The sequence below is a fragment of the Saimiri boliviensis genome, chromosome 15, assembly GCF_048565385.1.
Source record: "Saimiri boliviensis isolate mSaiBol1 chromosome 15, mSaiBol1.pri, whole genome shotgun sequence".
Taxonomy (NCBI): Eukaryota; Metazoa; Chordata; class Mammalia; order Primates; family Cebidae; genus Saimiri; species Saimiri boliviensis.
The window spans coordinates 14564520-14591483 of NC_133463.1; the positions used below are offsets into that span (position 1 = coordinate 14564520).

General features: G+C 40.7%; 1 protein-coding gene across 7 annotated transcripts in view; it reads right to left on the bottom strand.

Annotated features, from left to right (window-relative positions):
- The window catches only part of ASPH (aspartate beta-hydroxylase), a 223839-nt gene extending 219185 nt beyond the window's left edge, over positions 1–4654 (bottom strand). For 2 of the 7 annotated variants that reach the window (XM_074386682.1, XM_074386681.1), the window contains exon 1: positions 4283–4644. In XM_074386682.1, the coding sequence (XP_074242783.1) occupies positions 4283–4400 (118 nt within the window). In that variant the 5' untranslated portion in view covers positions 4401–4644. Of the gene's footprint in view, positions 1–3889; positions 4089–4282 lie in introns of those variants that run through there. The other 5 variants (XM_074386687.1, XM_074386685.1, XM_074386683.1 and 2 more) reach the window with 4 other exon arrangements.
- Between the last annotated feature and the right edge of the window lie 22310 nt (positions 4655–26964).

Sequence of the window (26964 nt, forward strand, 5' to 3'; positions counted from 1 at the left end):
ATAATTTAAAAAAGTCAAAGCATGCAATGGCCTGATGACATCTATACTTTTATATTCGCCAGTTTTGCACTCACCCCTACTATTAGACGTACTTTAACTGAAACAACTGAGAAACACAAAGACATATGAAATTAGTATTAGTGATATTAAAACTCTGAAAATAAAGTAGATAATAATTCTTTAGATTTAAAGAGGCTGGCAACAGAGACTTTTAGTGATTCTTAATTCTGGTTCTTACATAGATACAATCCACATCATCAGATTCTACCAAACTGCACTATCTTTCTGGAGAAAAGGGTTTTTCTATTGGAACCAGAGAGCTCAGGGGCTAAATATTTGATATTAACCAACAACAAAATGGATAGACCTTATGAGCCTTTATCCAAGTTTCTCTGCTGCTAACTGGCTGAAACTGAAAATGTCATACATTCATTTTCTAAGAATCTCTACGAGACAGATGATTTTAAAGCAAGACTAAAATATAGTCCAAAATATAAAACTTCTACTTCCACAGGCCACCAGAGGTTAACTGGTCTCTGGTAAATGTGTTCATAAACTCCCTCGGAGCATTATTTAATGCTTGGTTTCAACTGATCTGGTCAGGGTGGACAAAATGCTCTTGAAACAAACACAAAATAGTTGACGGTTCTTGCAGCGGAAGAATTATGGTCTTCCTATCTTTCCATCTTAGGATGACTAACGGAGGATTAAGCAATTGGCTCTGATGGTCTTTGGCTAAAGAAAGAAAATTTTACTAGGGCCTCTTCATTCAAAAGCTCCACAATGCAATCAGCAGTGTATTGTACCCCTCAATTACTTAGTAATCTTCAAGACACTGAAAGTAAGGGAAAAAAGCTAAATTAAACTCAGAAGTGTTTCTAAATGACAACGATCCATCAAATGAAGCTGTTAATGTTTTACAGGTAGTACACAAATATATTTAATACAAATTAAGCCTAAACCAAAAGGTTGCTCAATCTTAACTGAGAGACCCTGAGAGAGTTAAGAAGTAGCTAAGAGTTGCTTATCTAGCAATAGTTTTGAGTATGTACAGATGAATTAAATAATAATGATTAAAAACTGCTGTTACACAACCTGAAGCTTCAAACTAAAGGAGTGGGGGGAGTGTTCTATAGTGACACCTAGTGGTAAAAAGTAATGCAGTGTCAGGACATCCAGACAAAACAAACCCGGAGATAGATGGAAAGCCGCTAGGAGATACAGGGAGGGAGGAAGGGAGTGATACTCAAAAGGGAAAAGCTAAACAAACAAACAAACAGAAAACATGACACATACCAGTGTCTACAAAATAGGCCCAAAAGGACGTCATGATCCTTCTTTGATAAAATATTTTTAAATTAATAAATTTGAAAAAGGCCTTTCCTGGGCCCAACTGGCCATGCAAGTCCAGTTCTATATGCAAATTAAAGGTAAGAAGTCTAACTTATTCACGTTTCTTTTATATTGGAAAGAGTAAAACTTAAAAAAAAAAAAAAAGTAAAATTGAACCCTGTAGAAAAACATTTTATCATTTTTCAGCCTAAGCTGAAGAAAATAAAAAGCAGACACTTGCTTTAAAAATCTGTGTGATTTAAATTCCCCAAATTCCAGCTTCCAAACATCACTTTACAGCAAAATGACCAGCGAGATGAAGTCTGGCCAGAAAAATAAGTAAATAAATCACCTTTTCCCTAAAATGCATGTTTCAAATGACTGGGCCCATTTTCCCCCATACTTTTACCCCAAAACTTAAGAAATAATGTTTAATGTGACCAAGGCCATCATCTTCTGAGTCTCAATGCAAGACATCTCGAAAAACTTACTATTTGAACACATATACTACTCAAAGTAAAATTTTCAAATACTGATTCAAAGACAATTTTTGTCAAGGGAAATGAAATTGGTGATAGGACAAAAGCATAGTTTTCTCCAATAATGAAGTGCAGTACTCATGGAGACAGCCAGAAGAAAACTTGATAACCTAGTTCAAATCCATTTACATATTAGAGAACCTAACATTCAAGTAGCGTGGCAAAATGAATGAATAACAGAAAACCTGAGTTCCTAGTCTTGGTCTTCAAGTAATTAGTCGAGTTTCCATGAACTAAACAACCTTCAATGAACTTGACAACTTTTCTGGGTATTAATTTCCTCATCTGCATGATTTGAGCCAGAAACTAAACAGGTCTCACAGTAACGCCATTGCTAAAAAGTCTTTGATTTTCCCAGTAGAAGGGAAGGGTTTGCACAATGTCCATACCTTAATGACCAGGTGGTAAACACAGCATTAAAAGAAAAGCCGGCTTTATCTTCCAAGTACAGCCTACTTTACACGACACTACACTTTAACTGTTTAGGATGATGGAAAGAATCCTGGTTTCATCTCCAGTGCCTTCTACCTGGCAGACAGTCAAAAATCAATATTTACTGGGGCGGGGGGAGCGGGGAGGAGAAAGGGGTGAGGAGGGACGGCTTTGGAAAAAGAATACTCATTACGTAACATGCAGGGCTCCAATATCAAATTTTGTTTGATTTTGTAACACAGGCATTCCTCCCTTTTACATATTCTTTTACATACCGTTTCATGACTATTATGCAATCAATGTGTAAAATGCTTAAAACGCTGTAGATCCTCAAATATGGACAGAGTTTGCCCTAAAATGCCTGAGTATGAAAGTCGGGAGAAGATAAGTCATTACATTTGCTAAACCTATCTCTTGCCTATTAACATGCTTCAAATATTTACTGGGTAGGGATAGAAATGTGACACACATTTCCCAATATTAGTTCTCACCAATAAGAGGCCATATAAAGTGACTTCCTCAGATGCAGTCAGTCCTCTACTCATAAACATAAAAGATAAAATGGAACGAAGATACGCTTCACTGATAAATAGCTACAAAAACCTTTTGAAAACAACTAACATTAAAGTCTTGTTCATCAGCTTTCTCTGCTTAGTGCCCTAAGAGGTAAACAGGTTCTTCTCATTTAGGAATGTTAAAAAGCGTAGCCTCAGTCAGCTGAGGAAATTAATCTATTCCTCTGCAGGTTTAAGTAAGTGACGTTTAAGAACAAATGAAAAAGGAACACAAGCTTTTACTTATGTCAAAGGTGAATTAATATGTTTGCATTGAACTTCAAATTGTACCTCTTTACAATTTAGAATACAAATACTAGTCCTTAGAATGTACATTTGTGCAATGGATTTAATGCACTACCTTCCCCATTTAAATTTATTCATTCACTTACTATTCAAATATTGGTTGAGCACGTATTACCGGACAGGAACATGGAGCTGGGGATACGGAGAGAACGAGCCAAAGACAACACACACGAAAGCAATAAGACAAGTTCAGATGGTGACAAGTGCTATAAAGAAAATACTTCTTTGACCATAGCTCTCTGATTCATTTTCTTGGTATATTATGAATGCATGATCTGTAGATCTTAACAAAGAGTCTAGATCATTTCAAGTGAAGTTTACAGCTCACATTCAAAACACATGTGTACTGCAGTTTCAATATCCTAAATGAGTCAAAGGAAGTATAAAAGAAGAACCGCTGAAATATGAGACGAAACAGATTTTAAAAACTGTTCTCTCTCTGCTGTGTATGCACATGGACTAGGAGAAAGGTGAACATCCAATCGATTTTTCTTTTAAGTAAAAGTGGTAAAAATAGAGACGTTTGTTCAGTATTTCATGACATTCTGAGATATTTTAAAGGCAACTGTAATGCATATTAAGAAAGCTGCATACAAACAAAAATATTAAAAATAATTTCCAAGAGCATTCAAATCACTCCCAACTCCCTCCCCCACGCCCCCAGGGGCCCCACTTTCACCTCCTTTTGAGTTGCTCTGAAACGCCCCCGGTTATGCACGAACTCACTTTTCCTGACTTTGGCTCATTTTCAACTCCCCAAAACGTGCAAGGCAAAGGATAAACTGTCCTCTTAGTCCCATGTTCCATTCCACGGAAGCCAAGAGACAGTCGCTCAGCAACCTCCGTCTCGGCAGCGCCCTGCAGGTGAAGGAACCGCCGAGAAGGGGCTCCCCGAGACCACCATCCCGAGCGCGCGGAACCGGGTCCTCCTGGCCCCTCGCCCTCCCGCCAGGCCCGCCGAGTGCGGCCTCCGCCCCACGCGCCGAAAGGAGGAGCGACGCGGAGGATGGAGGAGGCGCGCGGTGGGACCTGGGGTGATGCAGCCGCAGGGCCCGCCGCGCCACCAGGCTCCCCACCCCGAGGCGCGGCCCAGGAACCCCGCCCCGCAGAGCCTCTGACCTCTCCGGGACCCGGGGCTGCTGCTGCCCCCGCTGCTGCCCGCGCTCGTGCTACCGCTGCCGGAGCCGCCGCTGCTGCTGCTGTTGCCGCTGCCCTTGGCATTCTTACGCGGGGCCATAGCGCGCTCCGCCAAGGCTGGCGAGGGTTGGTGGACTTCCTCAGTGCGCGGGTGGACACTCGCGACACGGGAGCCGCTGAGCGCGGCGGGCGCTGGAGGGAGTGCGGGCCGCTACTCCTGCAGCAAAGCCGCGCCTCGGCACCGCCTGCAGCGCCTCGGAGGACTTTCACCCGCGTGCCGGCTGCGCGCGCCCCGCCTCGCGTGTGCGAACCTGTGACTCCCTCCCGGGGCGAGAGCGCGCGGCTCGCCGCCTGACGGCCACGCCCCTTCCCGGCCTCGCCCCGCCCCCGGAAGGCTGAGTGACGGCGCCTCGGAGCCAATCGCAAGGGCCCCTATGGGGCGGCGGTACCTTGCCGCGCTCCCCGCCCCTGCACACTTGGGGCCGTTCGGGCGCGACGCAGCTGCCTATAAGCGCAAGCCTCTTTCGGCTTTCCAGGCTGTCCCCGGTCCTTTGGAACGTGGCAAACGTGGAAGCCGAGAGGGCTCTCGCGAGCGTTGGCGGACTCTGCTCGATGGGGATGGGCCGGGGCGCGGTGCGGGGTGGGCGGACATGTGGGCCGCCCTGGAGCGGAGTGCGCCGCCTCTGGGCTTTTCACTGGGGATTTTGTCCCCTTTCCCTGTACTCGGAAAGGAAGGCGTGCAATCTCGCTTCTTGCGAAAGAGATCCGTTTTTTGCCCTGATTAATACTAAGACATTTCTGAAATGGTGATATTAGGACTAGTTCAATGCTTAAACCACAGTAAGTTAATCCATTTGGTGCTAAAGCAGGAATTTACTTCGTTTGCGCCATCAGTATTTTCAGACACTCTTAGTTAGGGAATGAAAATGCAAATATGTCACAACAAAAATTCATTTTCTTACCCTGGATGGCACCCTCTATCTGAAATCTCTGCCTGCTTTGCTAACGCCTAGGCCTGTGCTGCCTCAGATTCCTAACAGGGTATTAAAAATGTCTTGGCATGTGGGTGAACCTGACAAGGACTTGAGGTCAGCAACGTCATTTTTTCTTCTTTTGAGACAGTCTTGCTCTGTCACCAGATTGGAGGGCAGTGGCGCAATCTTGGCTCACTGCAACCTCCATCTCCCAGGTTCAAGCGATTCTCCTTCCTAAGCCTCCTGAGTAGTTAGGACTACAGGCACATGCCACAACGCCCAGCTAATTTTTGTATTTTTAGTAGAGACAGGGTTTCACCATGTTGGCCAGGATGGTCTAGATCTGTTGACCTCGTGATCCACCCGTCTTGGCCTTCCAAAGTGCTGGAATTATAGGCGTGCGATTCCGCGCCAGGCAGAGCGACCTCTTTATCAGCTTTTTGTTACTGTTGCTAACACCATGCTGGGTATGTAACAGACAAGCAAGAAATGCTTAGGGATTTGATACATTTCTGTCAATTGCTGAAACCTCAACTCTTCATCATGTTTCGTAGCAACCCCTGGGAAAGTTTTTGGAGGACTCAGGGACCAGAGAGAGCAGTTGCAGTGTGGCATCTGTTTTCATTCTTCTTATCCAGCCCCACAAACCCACCCACCCCCACTTTTGGTAGCACCCCGGCCTCCCCTGGCCCCATGCCTTTTCAGCTGTGGATGGTTTGTTGCTGCCTGACCCTAATCTGATGATCCACAGAACCCACCACAAGGGTCGTGTTGCAAAATAAAGAGAATGCCTTTCTTTACTTTTTGTCAAATAGGATTAGACTGTTATCAAGAGACAGTGGGAGGAGAGGGCTCACAGAGTTTTTACTGAAGTAGCTCTCTCAACTTTTATCTTGTGGCATCTCCTTCTGCCTCCACATATCCCTTCTCCCATTCAAGGCTCCCTTACAAGCATCTATTATATTATCTCAATGGAGGGGGTGGGGAACTGGATTAAGAAACAAATCTGAATGATAGTGCTTAATATAAAATAAAAATGAGAGCTTAGCTTCAAAACACAATGCTCTAGCACCCCAAGATACTTTTACTCTTAAATTCTCACAAAACCCTGTAGTCATAGCCATTATTTAAGAAATTAGGTACCAGGAGCTCAGAGAGATAAAACAAAGTAAGGTCACTGTGTCAGTCCATTTTCACTCTGCAGATAAAGACAAACTGAGACTGGGTAGAAAAAGAGGTTTAATTGGACTTAGAGTTCAACACAGCTGGGGAGACCTCAGAATCATAGCAGGAGGCACTTCTTACATGGAGGTGGCAAGAGAAAATTAGGAAGTAAAAGCAGAAGCCCCCGATAAACTCATCAGATCTAGTGAGACTTAATCCATTATCATGAGAAGAGCACAGGAAAGACCGGCCACTGTGATTCAATCACTTCCCACTGGGTCCCTCCCAAAACACATGAGAATTCTGGGAGATATAATTCAATGTTGAGATTTGGGTGGTATCACAGCCAAACCATAGCATTCTGCCCTAGTCCCTCCAAATCTCATATCCTCACATTTCAAAACCAATCATGCTTTCCCAACAGTCCCCCAAAGTCTTAACTCATTTCAGCATTAACCCAAAAGTCCACAGTCCAAAGTCTGATCTGAGACAAGGGAAGTCCCTTCTATGAGCCTGTAAAACCAAAAACAAGCTAGTTACTTCCTAGATACAATGAAAGTACGGGTATTGGGTAAATACAGCCATTCCAAATGGGAGAAATTGGCCAAAACAAAGGGGATACAGGGCCCATGCAAGTTTGAAATCCAGCGGTGCAGTCAAATTTTAAAGCTCCAAAATAATCTCCTTTGACTCCAGGTCTCACATCCAGGTCACTCTGATGCAAGAGGTAGGTTCTCATGGTCTTGGGAAGCTCCACCCCGGGGCTTTGCAGGGTACAGCCTCCCTCCCAGATGCTTTCACAGGGCTGGCGTTGAGTGTCTGCAGCTTTTTCAGGTGCACAGCGCAGGTTGGCGGCGGATCTACCATCCTGGGGTATGGAGGACAGTGGCAGTTTTCTCACAGCTCTATTAAGCAGTGCCCTGGTAGGGACTCTGTGTGGGGGCTCTGACCCCGCATTTTCCTTCCACACTGCCCTAGCAAAGGTTCTCCACGAGGGCCCCGCTCCCGCAACAAACTTCTGCCTTAGCATCCAGGTGTCTCCATACATCTTCTGAAATCTAGGCAGAGGTTTCCAAACCTCAGTTCTTCTGTGCACCTGCAGGCTCAACACCACATAGAAGCTGCCAAGGCCTGAGGCTTTCACCCTCTGAAACCACAGCCTGAGCTGTATGTTAGACCCTTTCAACCATGACTAGAGTGGCTGGGACAGTCACAGAGCTAGTAAGTGATAAAGCAGGGATGTGAACTCGGTTGGACTGGCTCCAGAATCTATAGTCCAAATTATTCCTCCTGGATAAGACATAGTTTTGAGTGGAAAAACTCTTACCTGGCTTCCTTTTCCCTTAATGGATGTCTCCAGGAAGCCTCCTTGGTCCTACCTGCAAAGATAGGTCTGAAACCCAAAAATAGGTGCTTATCGAAGCCAGTCTCTTTAAGGAAATCAAGTTTATTTCATAGCTGACTCCAAAATACTATTAAGTGATGCTTTGCTCCTGCAATTCCAGAAACTAAATCTGGTGCCACTGACAAGGTACATTGCTGTGTACCAGACCAAAATAGAGGCTTTTGTAAATATAAACCACAGAAAATAAGAGGCTACCTAGCTCTTTTTGTATCCCAAGAAAACAGCTATGTGCTCAGTATTATAAAATAAAACTTAAATAAGAAGCCATCAATTCTAGACACAGTTTCATTTCAGAGACTGAATTCCTCCAAGCTAAATATCAGAACTATATATTTTATAATCTGTCTATACTTCCCATGTTATTGGCATCAAAAACACAAAACTTGCCTAGGATTCATGAATTTCTTTACAAAGGCCCTTTTCTCAGCATGGGTTGGGGAGATGAGGGAGACAAAGTATCTTTTAGTGTCTTTTAAATTAAACAAAAAGTCAAATGTCCCTTGTTAGCTTTTCTTTTCTGTAATTTTCAAGCAAACTATGAAGAACCGTGGATGAAATAATTTTAAAAGAACCATAAAGACAAAACTTATCTAGGACAATTTATTAAAATACTAATTTAATAGAGCTTTTGAACTAGGCCAAATGTGTCTTTCAGTTATTTCCATAAACCTTCCATTGGCTTCACTGGGATTTGCAAGTGAGAACTGGAGGACACCATTTGCCCTAGTTTTTTTTTTTTTTTTTTTCTTTTTTTCTTTTTTTCTTTTTTCTCCTCCTGGTGACCCTTTACAACCTCCAGTCAAATTTCTTCCAAATTATTCTGAATTTACTTATACCTACTAAAGAATCATTTAAAAAATTCCACGTTAACCTGCTTCCTAGAAAATGCCTCTCATTTTTATGCAATCTTCCTAATGTGAAGTTTCATTATTGCAAACTGAAACTGAATGTTTCCACATCTTCATTTGCCATGGTAAATTTGGCCATAGTGGAAAACAATAAATTTCAACTGACCATGATTCAATTATATGTTTTAATATTATATTGGTGAAATTTGTTACAATAAAAGGATATTGGTAATTATAGGAGCACTTTCAAGGCATTCCCTACTCAGTGTTTTCAAAGCAATTATCCTCATATGAATCATTTCTCAACATGTAAATGAACCGTTATTTTCACCAAATAGCTTGACTTCGTATTACCTAGAAAAAAATAAGCCAGACTAGTATCTACATCATAAATAGAATAAATTTATATGAGCAGAAGTGATTTTAAATCCAGCCAAAAACGGATTTGAGTTAGTACTGTTGTGTTATGATATGGTGAAATGATCTATCATTTCCTTTTTCATTTCAATTCTTTAAGTTTCCTATCAAGATCGGTACCTCTTAGAGCCAAAGTTCCTTTCTAACAAATAACATTTAAGTAATGGCTACTGCCGAGTCTTGAGTTTTTTAGCACAGGGAAATGATGGAATTAACTGACTCTCCTTAAGTCTCAAATTTAATTCCCAGAAAGAAACTTAAACATGGAGAAAAGGCCAAACATTAGAGAATGACAACCAACTACAGTCATGGCGATTCCAGAGCAGATAAAGAACATATTAATGTGATTTTGGAGTGGTTAGAAAGTAATAGAGGAGAAAGAGGAAAAAATATGGAGATCTCTCAAGAATTCAATTGTTTGCAAGATAATTTTACTTAAACTGTATTTGCTTCAAGGGTGTGTGTGTGTGTGTGTGTCTCTAAGTAATTAGTTCTTTGTCTTTCATGAAAACAATCAGTCTCTTCCATTGGAAATAGGTCCCTCATCTAAAGAAAATTATTCTAAAACTAGTTTCTAGAATCCTCTAATGTCATCAAATCTAAACATGTAAATCAGAAAGATTTGCCTTAAAATGAATTGTGTTATTACAATATGTAAAACTTGATCAGTCAACCTAAAGTCTTGATAGTTGATGGGAAATCACACATACACTACATAAAATTAGTATTAACTCAGCCCTTTATGCACTGTCATTATATTGACTTGAATCTATCCTGTTATTTCATAACCACATGACAAATATTACCAGGCCCATGCCAAAAAAAAAAAAAAAATCCTAGGAGACTTTGCCAAAGAGCTTGCAAGCATAAAAAATAGAGAGGATCTCCCTGTATCACTGCAGAGATTTTATTAACCTAAAGACCACTGCTATTATATTTGAAATTCTGGCTCAAGCCTGTAATCCCAGCACTTTGGGAGGCTGAGGCGGGTGGATCACGAGGTCGAGATCAAGACCATCCTGGTCAACATGGTGAAACCCCGTCTCTACTAAAAATACGAAAAAATTAGCTGGGCATGGTGGTGTGTGCCTGTAATCCCAGCTACTCAGGAGGCTGAGGCAGGAGAATTGCCTGAACCCAGGAGCTGGAGGTTGCGGTGAGCCGAGATTGCGCCATTGCACTCCAGCCTGGGTAACAAGAGCGAAACTCTGTCTCAAAAAAAAAAAAAAAAAAAAGAAGTGCGATATCCATTACTTCAAAAAACTATTTCACAACATATTACGGCAAGTAGACCAGTGGTTCCAGAATATTTTGCCATTCTTGGTGAAACTGCTATAATACCAAAGCCATTTTTCTTTTGGCAAATCTCTTTGAGTTAGAGACATGCACCAATATCCTAGATGTTTACTAAAGCAACATCTCCTAGCACCAGAAAGCATACTGATCAAGTAAAACTTAGTGGAAAATGTTTCTAAGTAGCTGTCTCATGGATTATACAAATTTCTGTTTTTCCGACTTTTTAAGCTACACATACTGCACTTAGTTTTTCTGACAATACAAAAGAATTTAATGCAGCTACCAAAAGGTATGCATATAAAAGCAATTGTCTAAAAACCTACATACAGAAGGTTTGGCTGATTAGATGTTTCCCAAGAGATTGATTTTTTTTTTTAATTCTCTTTTCCAAATTTCAGAAAATTGAAATAAAATATGAACAGCTCAATATAGTACTTGGGCTTATGTGAGAAACACTAAGTTACAAATAGTATTAAGGAAACCATGGTCAGGCTACAGACCATGAGGACTGTTGACATTCTCATCTACATGTCCCTGGTGAGCAGGGTAGTGTCTAGAGTGGAGTAATTATGTAAACATTTTCCCCTTGGACTCTTTCTGCTTGCTGTTCCTCAGCCCGGGGTGTGCTTTCTCTGAGAACCCCCAGACTCTTCACTCATCACCCTCTTAGCTTAGCCCTTCAGCCCTGCAGTGCCTCTCAAGCTGCAGTGGTTTTGATGAGCACTGCAGTGGTTTTGGTTGGTAAGAAACAGTGGGCAGCTGCAGGTAAGGAGTTATGTTTGACAGTGACGTCGAAGAAGAAATATAAAGTCAATGTCTTGTTGACGGAAGGGGAACAAATAATACTTTTTAATAAGTAGTACTCGACCTAAAAGGATCATTTTCTTAAAAATGGGCAGAGATAGCCCATTTATCATTTATGCCATCATACAAATGTGGGCAGTCATGAATAGCTGAAGTAAGAAATAAAAAAGCAAGCATAGGAAGAAAATGAACATTGTATGGATCTGTGCAGTAATCAGTTAGGGAATATGGTAACTTGAAGTAGATAGCAAACTACACTTAACGAATACCTACTTAAAATGTGAAACCTGACCAATTTTAAACAGATAAGCGGCCAAATCTCTGCAATTATGATAGCCTCACAAAACTGATGCGACTTCAAATCAGAACAGCATGAAACAGAAGATCATCTGCAAATGACATAAAACTAGGAAGAAGAGAGAAAAAAAATGATTTATCCTATTCCCCTTTGCTAAGTTTCACTGGGTCTTTTTTTTTTTTTTTTTTTTTTTTTTTTTTTTTTTTTTTTTTTCCTGTGTCCATGTTAGGAGAGGTTGGATCTAATGCCAGAATTATGCTTAGTATTATTTGTAGTTGGTTGGACATGTGTGCATGAGCAATGCGGGTATTGAACAATGAGAACACATGGACACAGGGAGGGGAGCACTACACACTGGGGTCCGTTGGGGGGAAGTTGGGGAGGGACAGGGGGGTGGGGAGGTGGAAAGAGATAGCATGGGGAGAAAGGACAGGTATAGGCAAGGGGACGGAAGGCAGAAAACCACACTGCCATGTGTGTTCCTATGCAACAATCTTGCATGTTCTCCACAGGTACCCCAAAACCTAAAATGCAATAAAAAAAAGAACTTGGTAAATTTCACATAAGTTGTTGTACATCATCTGTTTATATTTCATCTAATCATTAAAAAAAAAAGAGAGAGAGAAGTTAAGTCTCAGCTTAAAGGATCACTTCAAGTATTAAAGAACTCGAACTGGACTCATTCAACTTAAAATTCAGGTCCCCAGTCAAGGTTCTGCCACTCAGAAAGAGCAGATCTTAAAAACAGCAAATCTCACTGAATGATGCTTATTCAACTCTAATTCCTGCTTGTCCATGCAGGATGACTCATAACACAGGCAGTTGCAGGGGAGGAGCAGCCATCACTAAGCATTACTATGAGCTCCTCACGCCTCATCATCCTTTGCCACCAAGCATCAAGGAAAGGCTTGTGGGATGCCTCTGCTCCTTGTCCCTTCTGCTATTTTCTAATGGCTTTTCTCCTTCAAACTGCCCTCGATGGAAACTTTGTTTCACACATATTGGGCACAAAGGAAAGGAGAGACTTCAGAGTGGCCTGTGGGTCTCTTACCCTCTAGCCCTTTTTCTCTGACCTGTCATCAATGAAGGCCTGGGAGATACTGTGGACTCAGAATTAAAACATTTTCTTTGGTTGAGGCTAAAAGGTAGATTAAGAGTCCTATAGTTCTTGAGAAGAATCTCTACCAATCAGCAGAAAATCCTCCTTCTTCCTGTCCCCACACTTAGGACTCCCAGGGAAAATGCAAGTTGCTGGGGTAAAAAGATGGCATGTTCAGCATGACTGGCAAAAATTTGGCCTGCTCTGGCTCTGGTCCTGCAGAATAACAATTCTGTAATAAATAAGGCACCAAGCCAGAAATGCTGGCCAAAGGAATTTACAATTGGAAGTAGGGGGTGGGGTGACATTACCAATAGGCAACATTCCAAGGCCTGCAAAGGAAGTAGTACTGACAAAATTTCATCTCTCTCTGACCCACTGTTTTCTGCAAGGCAAGCACAGCAATCATCTCAGAGGCCCTCAGTCCAGACTGGGCATACCTCTTCTCAGTTATTCTAGTGGGAGCTGGGAAGGAGATTTTGTAGTTGCTACCATCTACAGGTAGTAATCAGAATTTAAAATAGTTAAGGAGAGAGCTGCTATATGTACCTGACAGCAATGACATAACTTACGTATACCTTGAGAATGACTCTATGGTCTGAAAAGAATGTGTGTTCAGAGTTCCAAACTAAGAAATCTGGAAGTGGTCAGACTGAAAATTCATTTCTTATCTATGAGGAACATCTTAACCCCTAGGTCATTCTGTGGAAGGCAGGCTGTACAGGGCATAGGGGTCTTTTGTTTTGGGTTAAATGAAGGTTGCCAAGTAGAGGTTACTAGGGAGAGGGTGAAAAGGCTATATCAACTGCTTGTTTTTTATTAGCAGTTGTGGTTCTCCTGTCGAGCACGCTGCCACTGGCTCCCCTGTATTAAGTCCCTCAATGAACCCTATGTCTTGCTTGCTGGCTCTAGGTCTCTTCTTCAGCCTTTGAACCTGGAGCCTTCCCTACTGAAGTCGGAGGGAGCCAGCAGGACAACTTCATGTTACTCTTTCTGTTCTCCTCCCAGCCTTCCAGGGCCTTCCACATTGTCAGCTGGTCCTTGGGCCAGTAGTGGGTAATGTAATGAACCTTTGTGATATCTTCTCTGCAATATTCCCTGAATCGAAAAGATTACCAGTCTCTAAAGCCATGATTCTGTGGCTGTTCTGAACATTCTCCAACTGCATTTTCTGAATGGCCTAAAGCTGGAACAGTAACCAAAATAGAGAAGTGACATTTCCCCACCTTATGAGGTAATTATCCCATGGCAGTGACTGGCAGTTGGCTTCCCCCTACTGTCCCTGGCTCTTCCTAGCCTTTCTTCTGCATTTCTTGCTTCCTTATTGCCAGCTCATTTCCCTCAGAAGTCCAAATATGAACTGTCATGAAGGATTTCAGAGTTTCTTGCTTTCTCCTGTGCATCTTTGGAGCCACTACCACTACCAGTATGTTCCTTCAAAAGGGACAGGGGCAGAGCCACAGGGACACGGCACTTTCACTCCAGCTCAACCTCTGTCACCCCTGGCAAGCTCTCCCCATGTTCAGGAATCTTGGGGTCCAAGGCCTCTCTCTTCTCCATCTCCTTCTCTCCATACTTAGGGGTGATCTGGAAGGCTTTGGAAGAATGAGGAGTGCTGCTTCCTACCACGCTTTAGGGAACTTCGCCGCTTACTCAGGAACCAGCAGAAAATGTACCTACTGTGGCTATGCTTCATTTTGAAGCTGGTGCTTCCTCTCTTTGGATCCATACTCTGTTTACTCTGTTTTTAAAACTGTGCACTGATAGAAAATGTTTGGACATTTGCTCATTTACTAATAGGGTAATGCATGAGGTGTGTGTGTGTGTGTGTGTGTGTGTGTATGCGTGCACACATGCAAGCGTGCATGCATGTGTGATTCTTGTGGCTTTTAAGATTTTGGTAGTTTGCCATATAGACATAACCATAGTGTCAGAGATTTATCTTTTGGAATCATGACACTTTTCTTAGGAGGTAGTTTTGATGTGAGCATCTGAAGATCTGAGTGAAGGCAGAAACCAGAATGAAGTTGCAAAATCTACTTTTTAAAAACCAGCTCCAACTGTTTCCTGTTTCTACACAATTAGCCACTCAATGAATTGTGTATCCTTAGGTTATATTCTTGCTGATAAGACAACTATCATGAAGAAAAGTACAATTCAGATAATTTGGGAAAATTCCCATGTACTTAAATGAGTAAACTTTATTGCACATAATTTTACTAACAGTTCCTGTATTCCTACTTAAAATTTTAGCACTGTTGCTTTTTCAAAATTTTGCCCTTGACTTTTACCTGATTCTGATAAAATTTTCAGCATAATAACTGCTGTGTTTTTATAAGTGAGTTAAGTTTGTTCCAAGTTATAAATTAGATTTGCTCCCAATTTCTTAATTCTTGAATAATGTCCTCTGCCTAACCATTTTCAAGAAAACTGAATATTTGTGTTTATCTGTAATCATGTAGCATTATCAGTTCTATTCAAATTTTAATGTACATCAAATTTTCTCCTGTGAAAATGACTCATTTTCTGTATATTTTTACTTCTGAGATGGTATAATTAAAGCAATCCTAATTCATCCAGTTAAATGCTGTGTCCTCAGTATAAACTAGGCAGGCATGTGCAAGATTCTTTCATACTCTATGTTACACATTGTTGTAACTATTCCCTGATTGGGGTTAGAAAGTCATGGCTTCTGAATATACCAGAGAAAGAGAGAGAGAGAGAGAGAGAGAGAGAGAGAGAGAGAGAGAGAGAGAGAGACAGACCAAAAAATAGCATTTAACTACAAGTGCCACAAATCTGATTTGCCTCTAACTAGCTGTACTATGGAACCCCAAGAAACTCACTTGGCTTCTCCTCTATCACTTGTCTCATATGCCAATAGTGGCTTGTCACCATGGATCCCATGTTTTTAATAATCTGATGAAAGCTATGGACCATTATGAGAAATATTATCATAGCCAGAAAGTTTCCTAGACAATTTTAGAGACTCATGTGCCTAAGGTTAAGAATACCTCCACTAGAAGGTAGGTTCTTCTCCCCCTCACTTTCCATGATATTAAGTCTTGGTAACTGCTGTTGGAAATGATCTCTTGCATTTTCTTAGTCTATTCACAAGGTCAGTGGCTGAGGGTGGCAAATGAGTTGTCTTGCATCCAAGGCAACTTTGAATACTATCAACTACAATGTGAAAAGAATGCTCAAGATCTCTACATAAAATATAAATACAGTTAATAACACAACGATTCTATTACTGATGCAGTTGATTTACTCAGCTTGACCTTTCGCACAATATGAAATTTTCCTGGGGACTGCAGTGTAATAATTAATAAGAAAGTTCCTTGGAAACTATAAAGTGCTTTACAAAATGTAACTGATTGTTTACTTCTGAATTTTTTTACCTAAATTAATATTATGAAGACATCATATTTTTCTATGGTAATATCACTACATACTTAATTTTAACCCAGTTCAATAACCATCCTGCTGGATCTAGGGGAAAACAATTAGCTAGAGTTGTGAGAAGATTTTTAAGAAACCTAAAAATTTAACAGTGTGCCTCCTCTGACATTTCCTTCTCCTTTTCTTTAAACTTCCCTTCTTTCCTCAAACATTTCTTGACCCTTGACACGTTAGACAGTACTCTGTGAGCTATAGCAGCAGTTCCCAACCTTTTTGGCACCAGGGGCCAGTTTTGTGCAATGGGGTGGGGGTGTGGGGAGACTGTTTCAGGATGAAACTGTTCCACCTCCAATCATCAGGCATTAGATTACCATAAGGAATGCGTGACCTAGGTCCCTCGCGCGTGCAGTTCACAATAGTGTTTACGCTCCTGTGAGAATGTAATGCCCATTCCAATCTGACAGATGCTGGAGCTCAGGCTGCAATGCTAGCGCACCCACAGCTTACCTCCTGCTGTGCAGCCCAGTTCCTAACAGACCACAGACCAGTACCTATGTGCAGCCACAGGTGTTGGGAACCCCAAAGCTATAGTGCAGAGCAGGTACCACATAACTCCATGGTACATGAGTTAGGCTATACAATTGCTGTCAAAAAGACCTAACACTGAAATTTTCATCTAGTTTAACCTATGAATACACCGTATAGTCCCTTCTACAAATACTGAGTATTAGCTTCCTGCCAGGTACCATACCAAATGCAAGTGAACTTTGTCCTCAAGAGTTTATGTTACTTTGAAGGGAGTCTAGCATGCAAACTCATGATCACAATACACAGTGCAACCTTCTACCTCTGTCTGCAAAGGTGAAGTAGACAAGGGAGCAGGGAGGACAGGAGGAGTAAGCCACAGTAGCTCCATGCATGCCATATAAAAGTCCTACGACTCCAGTGTTGCAAATGAGTCTTCAAGACAAAGAGTGATAGTGACCTACAAAAGGTTGCATAGGCAGTTAACCCAGAACTAGAACTCAGGTCACTTTACAGAGTGCATTCTCAGCAGCGGAGATATTACCCCAATAAGGTAAAAATTGATTCTTGGAGAAAAAACTGGTCACCTTCAATCTTAGTCTGTTTATGCTGCTATAACAAAATACCACAAACTGGTAATTTATAAATAATAGAGATGTATTGCTCACAGTTCCTGAAGCTGGGATTTCAAGATCAGGGAGCCACCAGGTTAGATGTGTAGTGAGGGCTGCTCTCTGCTTCCAAGACGGTGCCTTGTTGCTGCATCCTTCAGAGGAGAAGAACCAAAGACAGTGAACTAATTCTCTCAAGCCCTTTTGTGAGGACCCTAACCCCATCGATGAGGGTTCTACCCACATAATTCAATTTGTTCTTAAGGGTGCAAGTCTTAATACTATCACATTGACAATGCTATTTCAACATGATTTTTGGAGAGGACAAAAATATTCAAACTCTAGCACCTCCAAAGAACCATAGTACATAAACAGGTACGTAGTGTATCTGTGGTATTCATGGGGTGAGAGACAATTATGAAAAAATAAACATCTAAAAGGCTTCTTGTGGGGATCGGTAGGGCATTAGTTTTCAAAAAGCTTGAGAAATTCACACCCAGGCCACTGTTCCTTCTACAGTGACACCTCATCTTTACTCCCGGTCCTGAATATTATTTTATTTGTTTTTTAGCTTTCTCTTAATATCATCTCCTTTTCTTTTCCTTTTATCAGTTCTTTCTTCCATCCAATCATTACAGTTTTTAAGAGGGCCAATTTGTTTGTTTGTTTTGGGTTTTAATTTATGTAAATGTCAGGGGTACAAGAGCAGTCTTGTTACATGGATATATTTTACATTGTTTAAGTCTGAGCCTTTAGTGTATCCATCACCTGAATAATGTACATTGAACCCATTAGGTAATTTCTCAACCCTCATAGCCCTTCCACCTTCCCAAGTCTCCAGTGTCTATTATTCCACACAGTATGTCCATGTGTACACACTATTCAGCTCCCACTTATAAGCGAGACCATGTGGTATTTGACTTTCTGTTTGTGAGTTGTTCCACATAAAACAATTGCCTCCAGTTCCATTCATGTCATTGCAAAAGACATGATTTCATTCTTTTTGATGGCTGAATAGTATTCCATTGTGTATACATACTACGTTTTCTTTATCCAGTCATCCATTGATGAATGCTTATGTTTATTGACTATCTTTGCTACTGTGAGTACTGCTGTGATAAACCCAAGAGTGCAGGCGTCTTTTTGAAATAATGATTTACTTTCCTTTGGTTAGATACCTCTTGGTGAGATTGCTGAATTGCATGGTAGTTCTACTTTTAGTTCTTTCAGAAATCTCTATACTATTTTCCATAGAGGGTGCAATAGTTTACATTCTCACCAATGGTGTATAAGAATTCCCTTTCTTCACATGCTCACCAACATCTGTTATTTTCTGACTTTTTCGTAATAGCCATTCTGACTGGTGTGAGATGACATTACAAGGGCTAATTTGTTTTCAGTGGATTACTCATGTTCAGCCACTATGCTTTCTAATATGGGTGACTATTTGTGAAACAGGAAATATAATCTCTTAACTTTTTTCTCTAAAAAAACCTCTTATTTAAAAATCAAATACATAAAGGCATTTTTACTTATTTGTTCGTTTGCTTGCTTTTTAGATAGAGTCTGGCTCTGTTGCCCAGGCTGTAGCACAGAGGCAGGATCTCAGCTCACTGCAACCTCTGCCCCCTAGGTTTAAGTGATTTCCTGCCTTGGCCTCCCGAGTAGCTGGGACTACAGGTGCATGCCACCACGCTTAGCTAATTTTTATATTATTAGCAGAGATGGAGTTTCTCCATGTTGGCGAGGCTGGCCTCAAATTCCTGACCTCCAGTGATCTGCCTGCCTCTGCCTCCCAAAGTGCTGTGATTACAGGTGTGAGCCACCAAACCCAACCCTTGCATTTCTTACTTATTACTGAAAAAACCTTTCATGGTTAGTTATCCATCTATTTATGTACGTATGTACAGTTGCAGTTCTTTCCAAGGGCTTGCACAGCTGAGATCTTGCTCTTCTATTTTATTATCTACATGTGAATATAAATAGATGGAAATAGATATTAATAACACCAGGTGCAGTGGCTCATACCTGTAATACCAGCACTCTGGGAGGCCAAAATGGGAGGATCACTTGAGCCCAGGTGTTTGGATCAGCCTGGGCAATATAGGGAGATGCTGTCTCTACAAAAAATAAACAAAAATTAACCAAGTGTCACGGTGCGTGCCTATAGATCCAGCTACTTAGAAGGCTGAGGTGGAAGAATTGCTTAAGCCCAAGACATAGAGGCTGCATGAACTGGGATTGTACCACTGCATTGCAACCTGGGCAACAAAGCAAGACCCTGTTGTAAATAAATAAATAAAAGACATTGATGAGCAATGAGCATTTATTATGTGTCTGGCTCTACTGCTTGCTTTTAATGAATTTATTCTCATAATCCTCACCTCACCCTTATGAAATAGATGTGATTGTTATCCAAATTTGATAAACAAGTGAACTGAAGCACCAAAAATATTCAAAGTCACACATCTAACAGTCAAGGCCACACATCTAATGTGGCAGCTTCAGGATCAGTCTGGCACTAGTACACAAGCTTTCCCCTCCACACGATCCTGATGATTCTTGCTCAAACTTGGAGACTTTGCAGGGGCTTGCACAGGTGAGCTCTTGTTTTCCTGATAGCTAACATAGGGGACTTAGGAGCCAGTTCCTGAGGTTAGCTGTAAATGTATTGCCAAGAGCTAGCAAAATTCAGAGAGCTGGAATGGCTGTGGGGAGAGATGATGATGGACCTTGCACAAAGGTGGGATTAAGCATTCTGAAAAGCACAGGAAAATCCACACTGGAAAGATGATGGGATGTACTCCAGTGATCAAGGGTCAAGACCTGTTACGAAAACAGCAGTGTGCAAACATGTGTAATGCTGCACTGGCTGCTTACAAGTGACATCTTGCAGAAAGTACATGTGCCCTATGTCCTGATGACAAGAAATGCTAGAATGCTGAAGAGCCCTACCTTCAGAGACCAGGCCCTGCCCAATGTCCTACCGGTCTTCATTAACAGTAGCATGTCAGTTAGGATCCTAGAGAGGCAGATGACAAGACAGAATCAGAAACGTAAGAGGAATATTAAGAGAAATACCTGAGAAGGCTGGAAGGGCAGGGAGCAGGAGTAGGGGAGAGAATCTTTAGCCTGTAATGCAGCCTGACTCTTGTAAATGGAGAAAGGAAAGGAAAGATGAATGGCTAGGAGGAGCCATAGATTGTTCAGAGCAGCACACAGAAAACCCCAGCTAGGCCAATGGGAAACTCCAGCAAAGTGTGATTGTTAGAGGTCTGACCTGTACTGGGCAGAAATGGCTGAGGTCTGTTACTGCCACCATACTTGGTCATGGGCTGGGGGCAGTGGTCTTCGGTGTAAATGCCAGGACAAATCCAAAGGTGTGGCGGTGAGAGTCATTGGCCAACTGAGCTCCTCCAAGCAAGATCCCTTGAAAGGCAATCTGAGGGGTGCATTCCTATGACCACCACAGGCACTTACTCTGGGCTATTTTCAAACACCTTACTAGGTGTCACTAGTCTCAATGAAAGATGGAGAAACATGCTCAGAGAGGATGAGCAACGTTTCAGAAGTCACACAGCTTGTAAATGGAAGATGGGATCTGAATCAAAGTCTTGCTGTTTCTGTTTGAACACATGGCCCCTCTGAGATGTTTATAACCATAATGAGGTGCTTAATAAATCCTTGAATTAGGTAGGGGAAGCTTTGAATTACCGTAGGGCAGAGAGGAGGCATATCAGACAACATAATTTCATCAATAGCTTCAAGCATGTAAAACGAACTAGCAGAAACTGCATGTGATCAATTCAGAGAGTAGGTCATTGACAGTCATGATTCAAAATTAATGGTTTCAACCATTTGTGAGACTCCCTGGTTTGTAACTTAAAATAATTTCAAATTTTATTGATACGTACAGTTGAATATTCCAGGAATAAGCAAGCTGATATTCCTGAAAAATCTACTTAGCCAGAGAAAGAACCTCATAGCTAACTTAGGAATCTTGCCTCAACTTACTTTCTTATCCTGAGTCATTGTCTCACATTCAGAAATGCTCATAAGGTGAACCAAGTTCTATTTCTTTTTGAAAAGTGGCCAGAAAAGAAGCTGCTAATGCTGATGGTGGAAGTGAAATACCTAAAGGAGTCCTTAGCTAAAAATGAAAAGTTTTAGATGCCAAATTTATCTGTGGACAAAGTCATACCCCAAAGAAGTTCATGGGTCCTATAAGAAAAAGACATTTGAGACCCCATTTCCAGACAGTGTTCTGACTACCACCGAAATTGCTCACTGACCAAGGGGGAGATCCTAAGAGCCTAAAAAGGAAGAGGCCAGTTGGCTGCATTTTATGTGAAATCTTGTAGGCTATGGTGATATGTGTGAATTTGAGGGTTTCCTGAAAGTCCTATATTTATCTCAAAAAATGCTGAAGTCAAGGATCCACTGATGGGTTTCTTGATTTCTCTCTGTAGACCTTGTCCCCTCTTAATGTTTTCATTTCAGAAAATGGTCCCACCATTCACGCAAATGCTCAGGCCCAGAAGCTCAGCCTCTCCCTTGATGCTGTTTTCCTTATAGCACACATTAAATTCTCCAACAATTTTTTCAGCTCTAAATGGAAAATTTATCCTACATTACAGTCAGCTCTTTTCTTGTCACCTCTACCACAATTATTGTTTCCTAAACTGCCATCGTCTCCTAGAAGAGCGTCCTGGATGATCTCCCAGTTTCTGTAATTCCCCTGAGAGACCATCCTCCCCACAGCATTCACAGCGATTGTTGAGAAGCCTAACTCAGAATTAGCAAACAGTAAAAAGCCTTCAATCATTTTCTACTTGATTTAGAAGAAGTCCAAAATCCAATATAATTCCAATTAATTATAAAAAGCTATGGAGAAAACAAAATCAGGTATTATTATAAAGCATTAGTGGGAGAGGCTAATATAAAAGTGTAGACATGAAGGCATATCTAAGAAAGCGGTGTTTGGAAGAAAACATCTGTTCATGGTTTCTAAAACCATATGCAATCTAGTCTCTGGATTCCTTTCTGACTTTTTCTCTTTCGTGCTCCCTCACTCTGGTGTAGCCACACCGGCTTTTGGGCTTTCTTGAACGTGACACATATGCTTCTACCACAGGGCCTTTTCATTTGCCTGGGACGGTATTTTTCTACATATCCATAAGGCCTCTCTCCTCTGTTCTTAGAGTCTTGAGAACAGAGGCCTTTCCTGGCACATCTACAACCTTGTCATTCTATCAGTCTCTGCTTTCTCAACCTGATTTCCTTTTCTCCTTGGCGTTTATCGCTGTGGCATTATAGTGTATATCTGTATATCTTTCTAATTCGGTATTTATTGGTTATCTATATCCCAGCATGGGAACATATACTCCATTAGAGAATTTGTTTTGGTCACTGTCATTTCTCCAACACCTAAGACATACATAGCACATAGAAGGTACTCAATAAACATTCATGGAATAAATAAATAATGACTGTCTAGACAATGTGTGTCCTGTCTAATCAGTCATTTAGGATAAGCAGGCACTCAAAAGGGGGGTGGAGGGCTTGTGGATTGGTTAGAGGTACCAGTTCCATTTCTTCTCCTGTGGCTTCCAGAGGCTTTCCCAGCATGTGGGGGTACAGGATGTGGCCTGTCACCATTAGATACCCACAACACATTGATATACATCCAGACAGAGTGGTTTATGTGGACGACTGAGAAGAGGAAGGTGTGGGTAGGAGTAAGCCATGAAACAAAACTGGTTGTGTGGAGATCACATTCTGTTAAAAAACTGAAGATTCGGGAGTGCTGAGACTGATGGGTGGGATTTGCATGCTTCTCTGAATAACTTTTGCTTTGTATTTAAAAAGCATACAATTTTTATTAATCCTGAATATTTCTCTTTTTATTAAATTTCAATCACTTTTAACACGAATGTACTGCATTTATATGGCTATTGCTTGTTTTAAATAATAAAACATTTTACTCTCAATTGTACAAAATGTTAGCAGTAGCTGAAAACAGCACAGACTTAAATTATCCAAGAGGTAGCCAAGTCACCTTTTCCTGAGATAAAGCTATAATAAACAGTAACATGCCGGAGCCCAGTGGACATGCTCCGTCTTTATAGTTTAAATGTCTATTGCCTACATGTAATTTGGCAGAGACTACTGACAGTTAAAAAATATATCAATTCATGTTTTAAAAGGTAATAATTAAGCAAAAATATTTACAACAAATTCAAAATGAGTTTAAAATAAGGTGACACTTTTTCATTCATTCAATGAGAACATATTATTTGCTCTATTTATTTTGTTTATTGAACTGTGATCCAATATTGAAATGTGTTGGTTATTTTTCAGCTAATGTTATTCAATTTTATTAGTTTTAAGTTGTTAAGTAGGTTATGCGTTACATACAGATAGTAAAAATATCTAGTGATTGCCAGGAGTCTGAGGGAAAGGAATGAATACGTGAGGCACAGGGGATTTTTAGAACGGTGAAACTATTCTGTATGACAATACAGTGGCAGACCACATGATATGATGCATTTGCCCATGGAATTCGCAACACAGTAAGCCCTAAAGTTAATAAGGGACTTTAGCTAATAATAATGTATCAATATCCGTTTATAAGTTCTAACAAGTGCTTCATGCTAATGTAACACGCTAATAACAGAAAATCTGGAGGAGATAGAGAAGTTAGAACAGGGAGGGTATATGGAATTCTTTACTTCTGCTTATTTTTTCTGTAAATCTAAACCTCTCAAAATATAGTCTATTAAAAATTTTTAACTTTTAAAACATGATCCAATTACATGCGATCTATAAGAAGTTCAGTTCAAATATAGCAATATAGGTAGACTCAAAATAAAATAATGGAAAATGGTATTCCATGTAAACATTAGAAATCACAAGAATTAGACATTAAAAAATAGTAAAGAAAATTACCGGGGACAGAATGGAGCATAAAAATTAGAAGATTCAGTCCAGGCCTGATTATAGGCATCAGGTAGCTTATGCTGATAATCCCATGCTTTTAGGGAGGCTGACGTGGGAGCATCTTTTGAGCCTAGGAGTTCGAGATTACAGTATGATTGCACCACTGCACTTTAGACTGGGTGACAAATGGAAACACCATCTCTCTCTCTCTCTCTCTCTCTCTCTCTCTCTCTCTCTCTTTCTCTCTCTCTCTCTCCCCCTCTCTCTCTCTCTCTCAAAAAAAAAAAAATCCATCTACCACCAAGATATAGCAATTGCTCTCCTGGGCATTTATCCCAGAGAGATGAAAAGATGATGTAATAATTCTGTATCTCAATTTCAGTGATAGTTACATGATATACAGGTGATAAAAGTGACACAGAACTACACACACACACACACACACACACACACACATACACACATCTTCCAATGTCAACGTCCTGATTTTGATGTTGTGCTGTGGTCACACAAGATGCAACCACTGGGGGAAACTGAGTGGAAGGGACATGAGAACTTTTCATAGTATTATCTTTGCAATTTCCTATAAATCTATAATTTAAAAAAATGATGCTAGTTGATAAAGTGATTTTTCAAGGCATGGTTAAATGTCATCTGGGTTGATTTTGTCTTTAGCCATCCTGCCAGCTGCTGCTTCCCGATCCCTGGGGAACTTCCTTAAGGCGGCCTCCTATAAGCTCTGCCAGCTGTCGCTCTCTGATTCTGATGAACTGCGTGGCAACGCTCCTCTACAAGCTTGCCAGCTGTGGCTCTTTGGCCACTATCAAACATTTTAAAGCAGCCCTCTACAACTTGTTGCAGGTGCAACTTTCTGTCAAAAATATTTCTTTCATTTTGCCCTTTTGAAGTGCCCAAGAAATGTAGGAATTTATTTTCCCCATTTTTAGTTGGCTTGTGTAGTTACATTTCCCAAATGAGAAACAAAAAGGTAAACACTAAGGACAGGTATATAAGGGTTCTACCAGTTGGTGATGACCTGGGAACTGAATAATGGGGTATTCAGAATGGCTGGGACACCAAAGCTGAGGGGAATGTTAACAAATGAGAGAGTGTCTTGATATTCATGGAACAAAGGAGCAGGGCTCCAAACATTTGATTTCAATTTAATTGAGTTGCTTATATAAAATACTGGCTGCTCACAAGAATCACCTTGTGAGCTTGAAAAGATAGCAATACTTGTCCTACCACAAACCAGCAAATCAGAACTTCTGATTTAATATATACCAGAGATACATGGATGTACATATCAGACTTCACACACACCAGTGGCATGGAGAGTATGTTAATAAGTGCAATGGAGGAAAATTAAGTCTGAAAAGGGAAATAGAAAATTGTATGTGTGTGTTTGATGTAGAGGCTGCAAGTTAAAAATTGAGTGATTGGAGAAGAACTTCTTTTCCCTCCTTTTTTTTATTTGCTACTTCATTAAATTCTCTCAGTATAATACATAATCCTTAGAAAAGGAAGTCTTGTAATATATCAATGTCAGCTTGCACTTAGCAAGGCAACATTATCAACATAAGGAACTTGTCCTGAAAGTAAATATTTGTAAGGTCTGTATAAGTGGGCCTGATTGCAATCTCATAACTAAAATGAGCCGGAAAGAAAGTGACTCATTGGAATTACTGTTTGCATTAGATACTCTATACTGATACACTGCAATATGGTCCGTAGTTCATAGTATTACTTCCTCAAAGACTAAGATATTCTGAAAGAGCAAAGTAAACTCAGTATAAATCATTTTCTTTTGAAAGATAAATTGCGTTGCTTTTTAGGATTATGGAAATACTATTTGATCATTGTACATTTGGAAAAGGAAAGAGAAAAAAATTAACTATAATCTCTGTTAATATTTGGGTTTCTGTTCATGCAGTTCTTTTTATTCATGCATGCATACATGGGGTTTTTTTCTTCCTCTCTCTTAAAATGTATTCCAAGACATACTGGGCATGCTAGAAAAATTAATTATAAATATATACTATATAAACAATCTATATATATACTACTATACATATAGTTATACCATATACATAATTATACATACAATTTCCTTGTTGAAATTTATGGGAAAATGGAACAGATGTTCTGGTGTTTTTTTCCTATTTTGCCTCAGCCACGCACACCCTTGGCTTTACCCAGACCTGATTGTCATTCAGCCCTGTCCACGTCTGAGGACTCAAGTTCCAACCGCTACTTTCAGATTGCAACACTCTAGTCTTCCTGTTTTCTCACTCAGCCTCTCTTGCTATATCACTTTTCAACCACACAAATTCCTTCCAGCCTCTTGAACTTTCTTTTTTCTTCCCAGTAGCCCCTTTCCCTCATCAGCTCCTTCTCTATTTTGCCCAGATCCTGCAATCTACATCTGTCACTTCCTTTATCGACAATTTTTCGGTCATATCCCCCAGTCTTCTAATTATGAACTAACATAACTGTAACTGCACACTTTGCCAGGCTGCACAGACCTGCTGTCTTACCACCACCAGAGAGGGTCACCAACTCATAGACAGGTTCTGCTATAGTCTTCCACTGATTCTCAAATGTGGTGAAAATTCTGTATCAGGCTCCTATTATAGCAACTGTCAACTTAAAAAGGTGGAAATTCTGTTTCAGGCTCCTCCCATAGGAACTGTCAACTTAAAAATGACAAAATCTTCATAAATTTGAGATGAAGAGGAGACTTTATTTCTTGTAAGGGCTACAGCCTGCAATGTGGCCATCTGGCAGGCTGAGAAGTGTGCCTCAGGCAAAGATCAGAGACAGGGCTTCAAAGGAAGAGGGGTTGCTGTAAGAGCTTTATGCTGAATGGGTTGGCAAAGCAT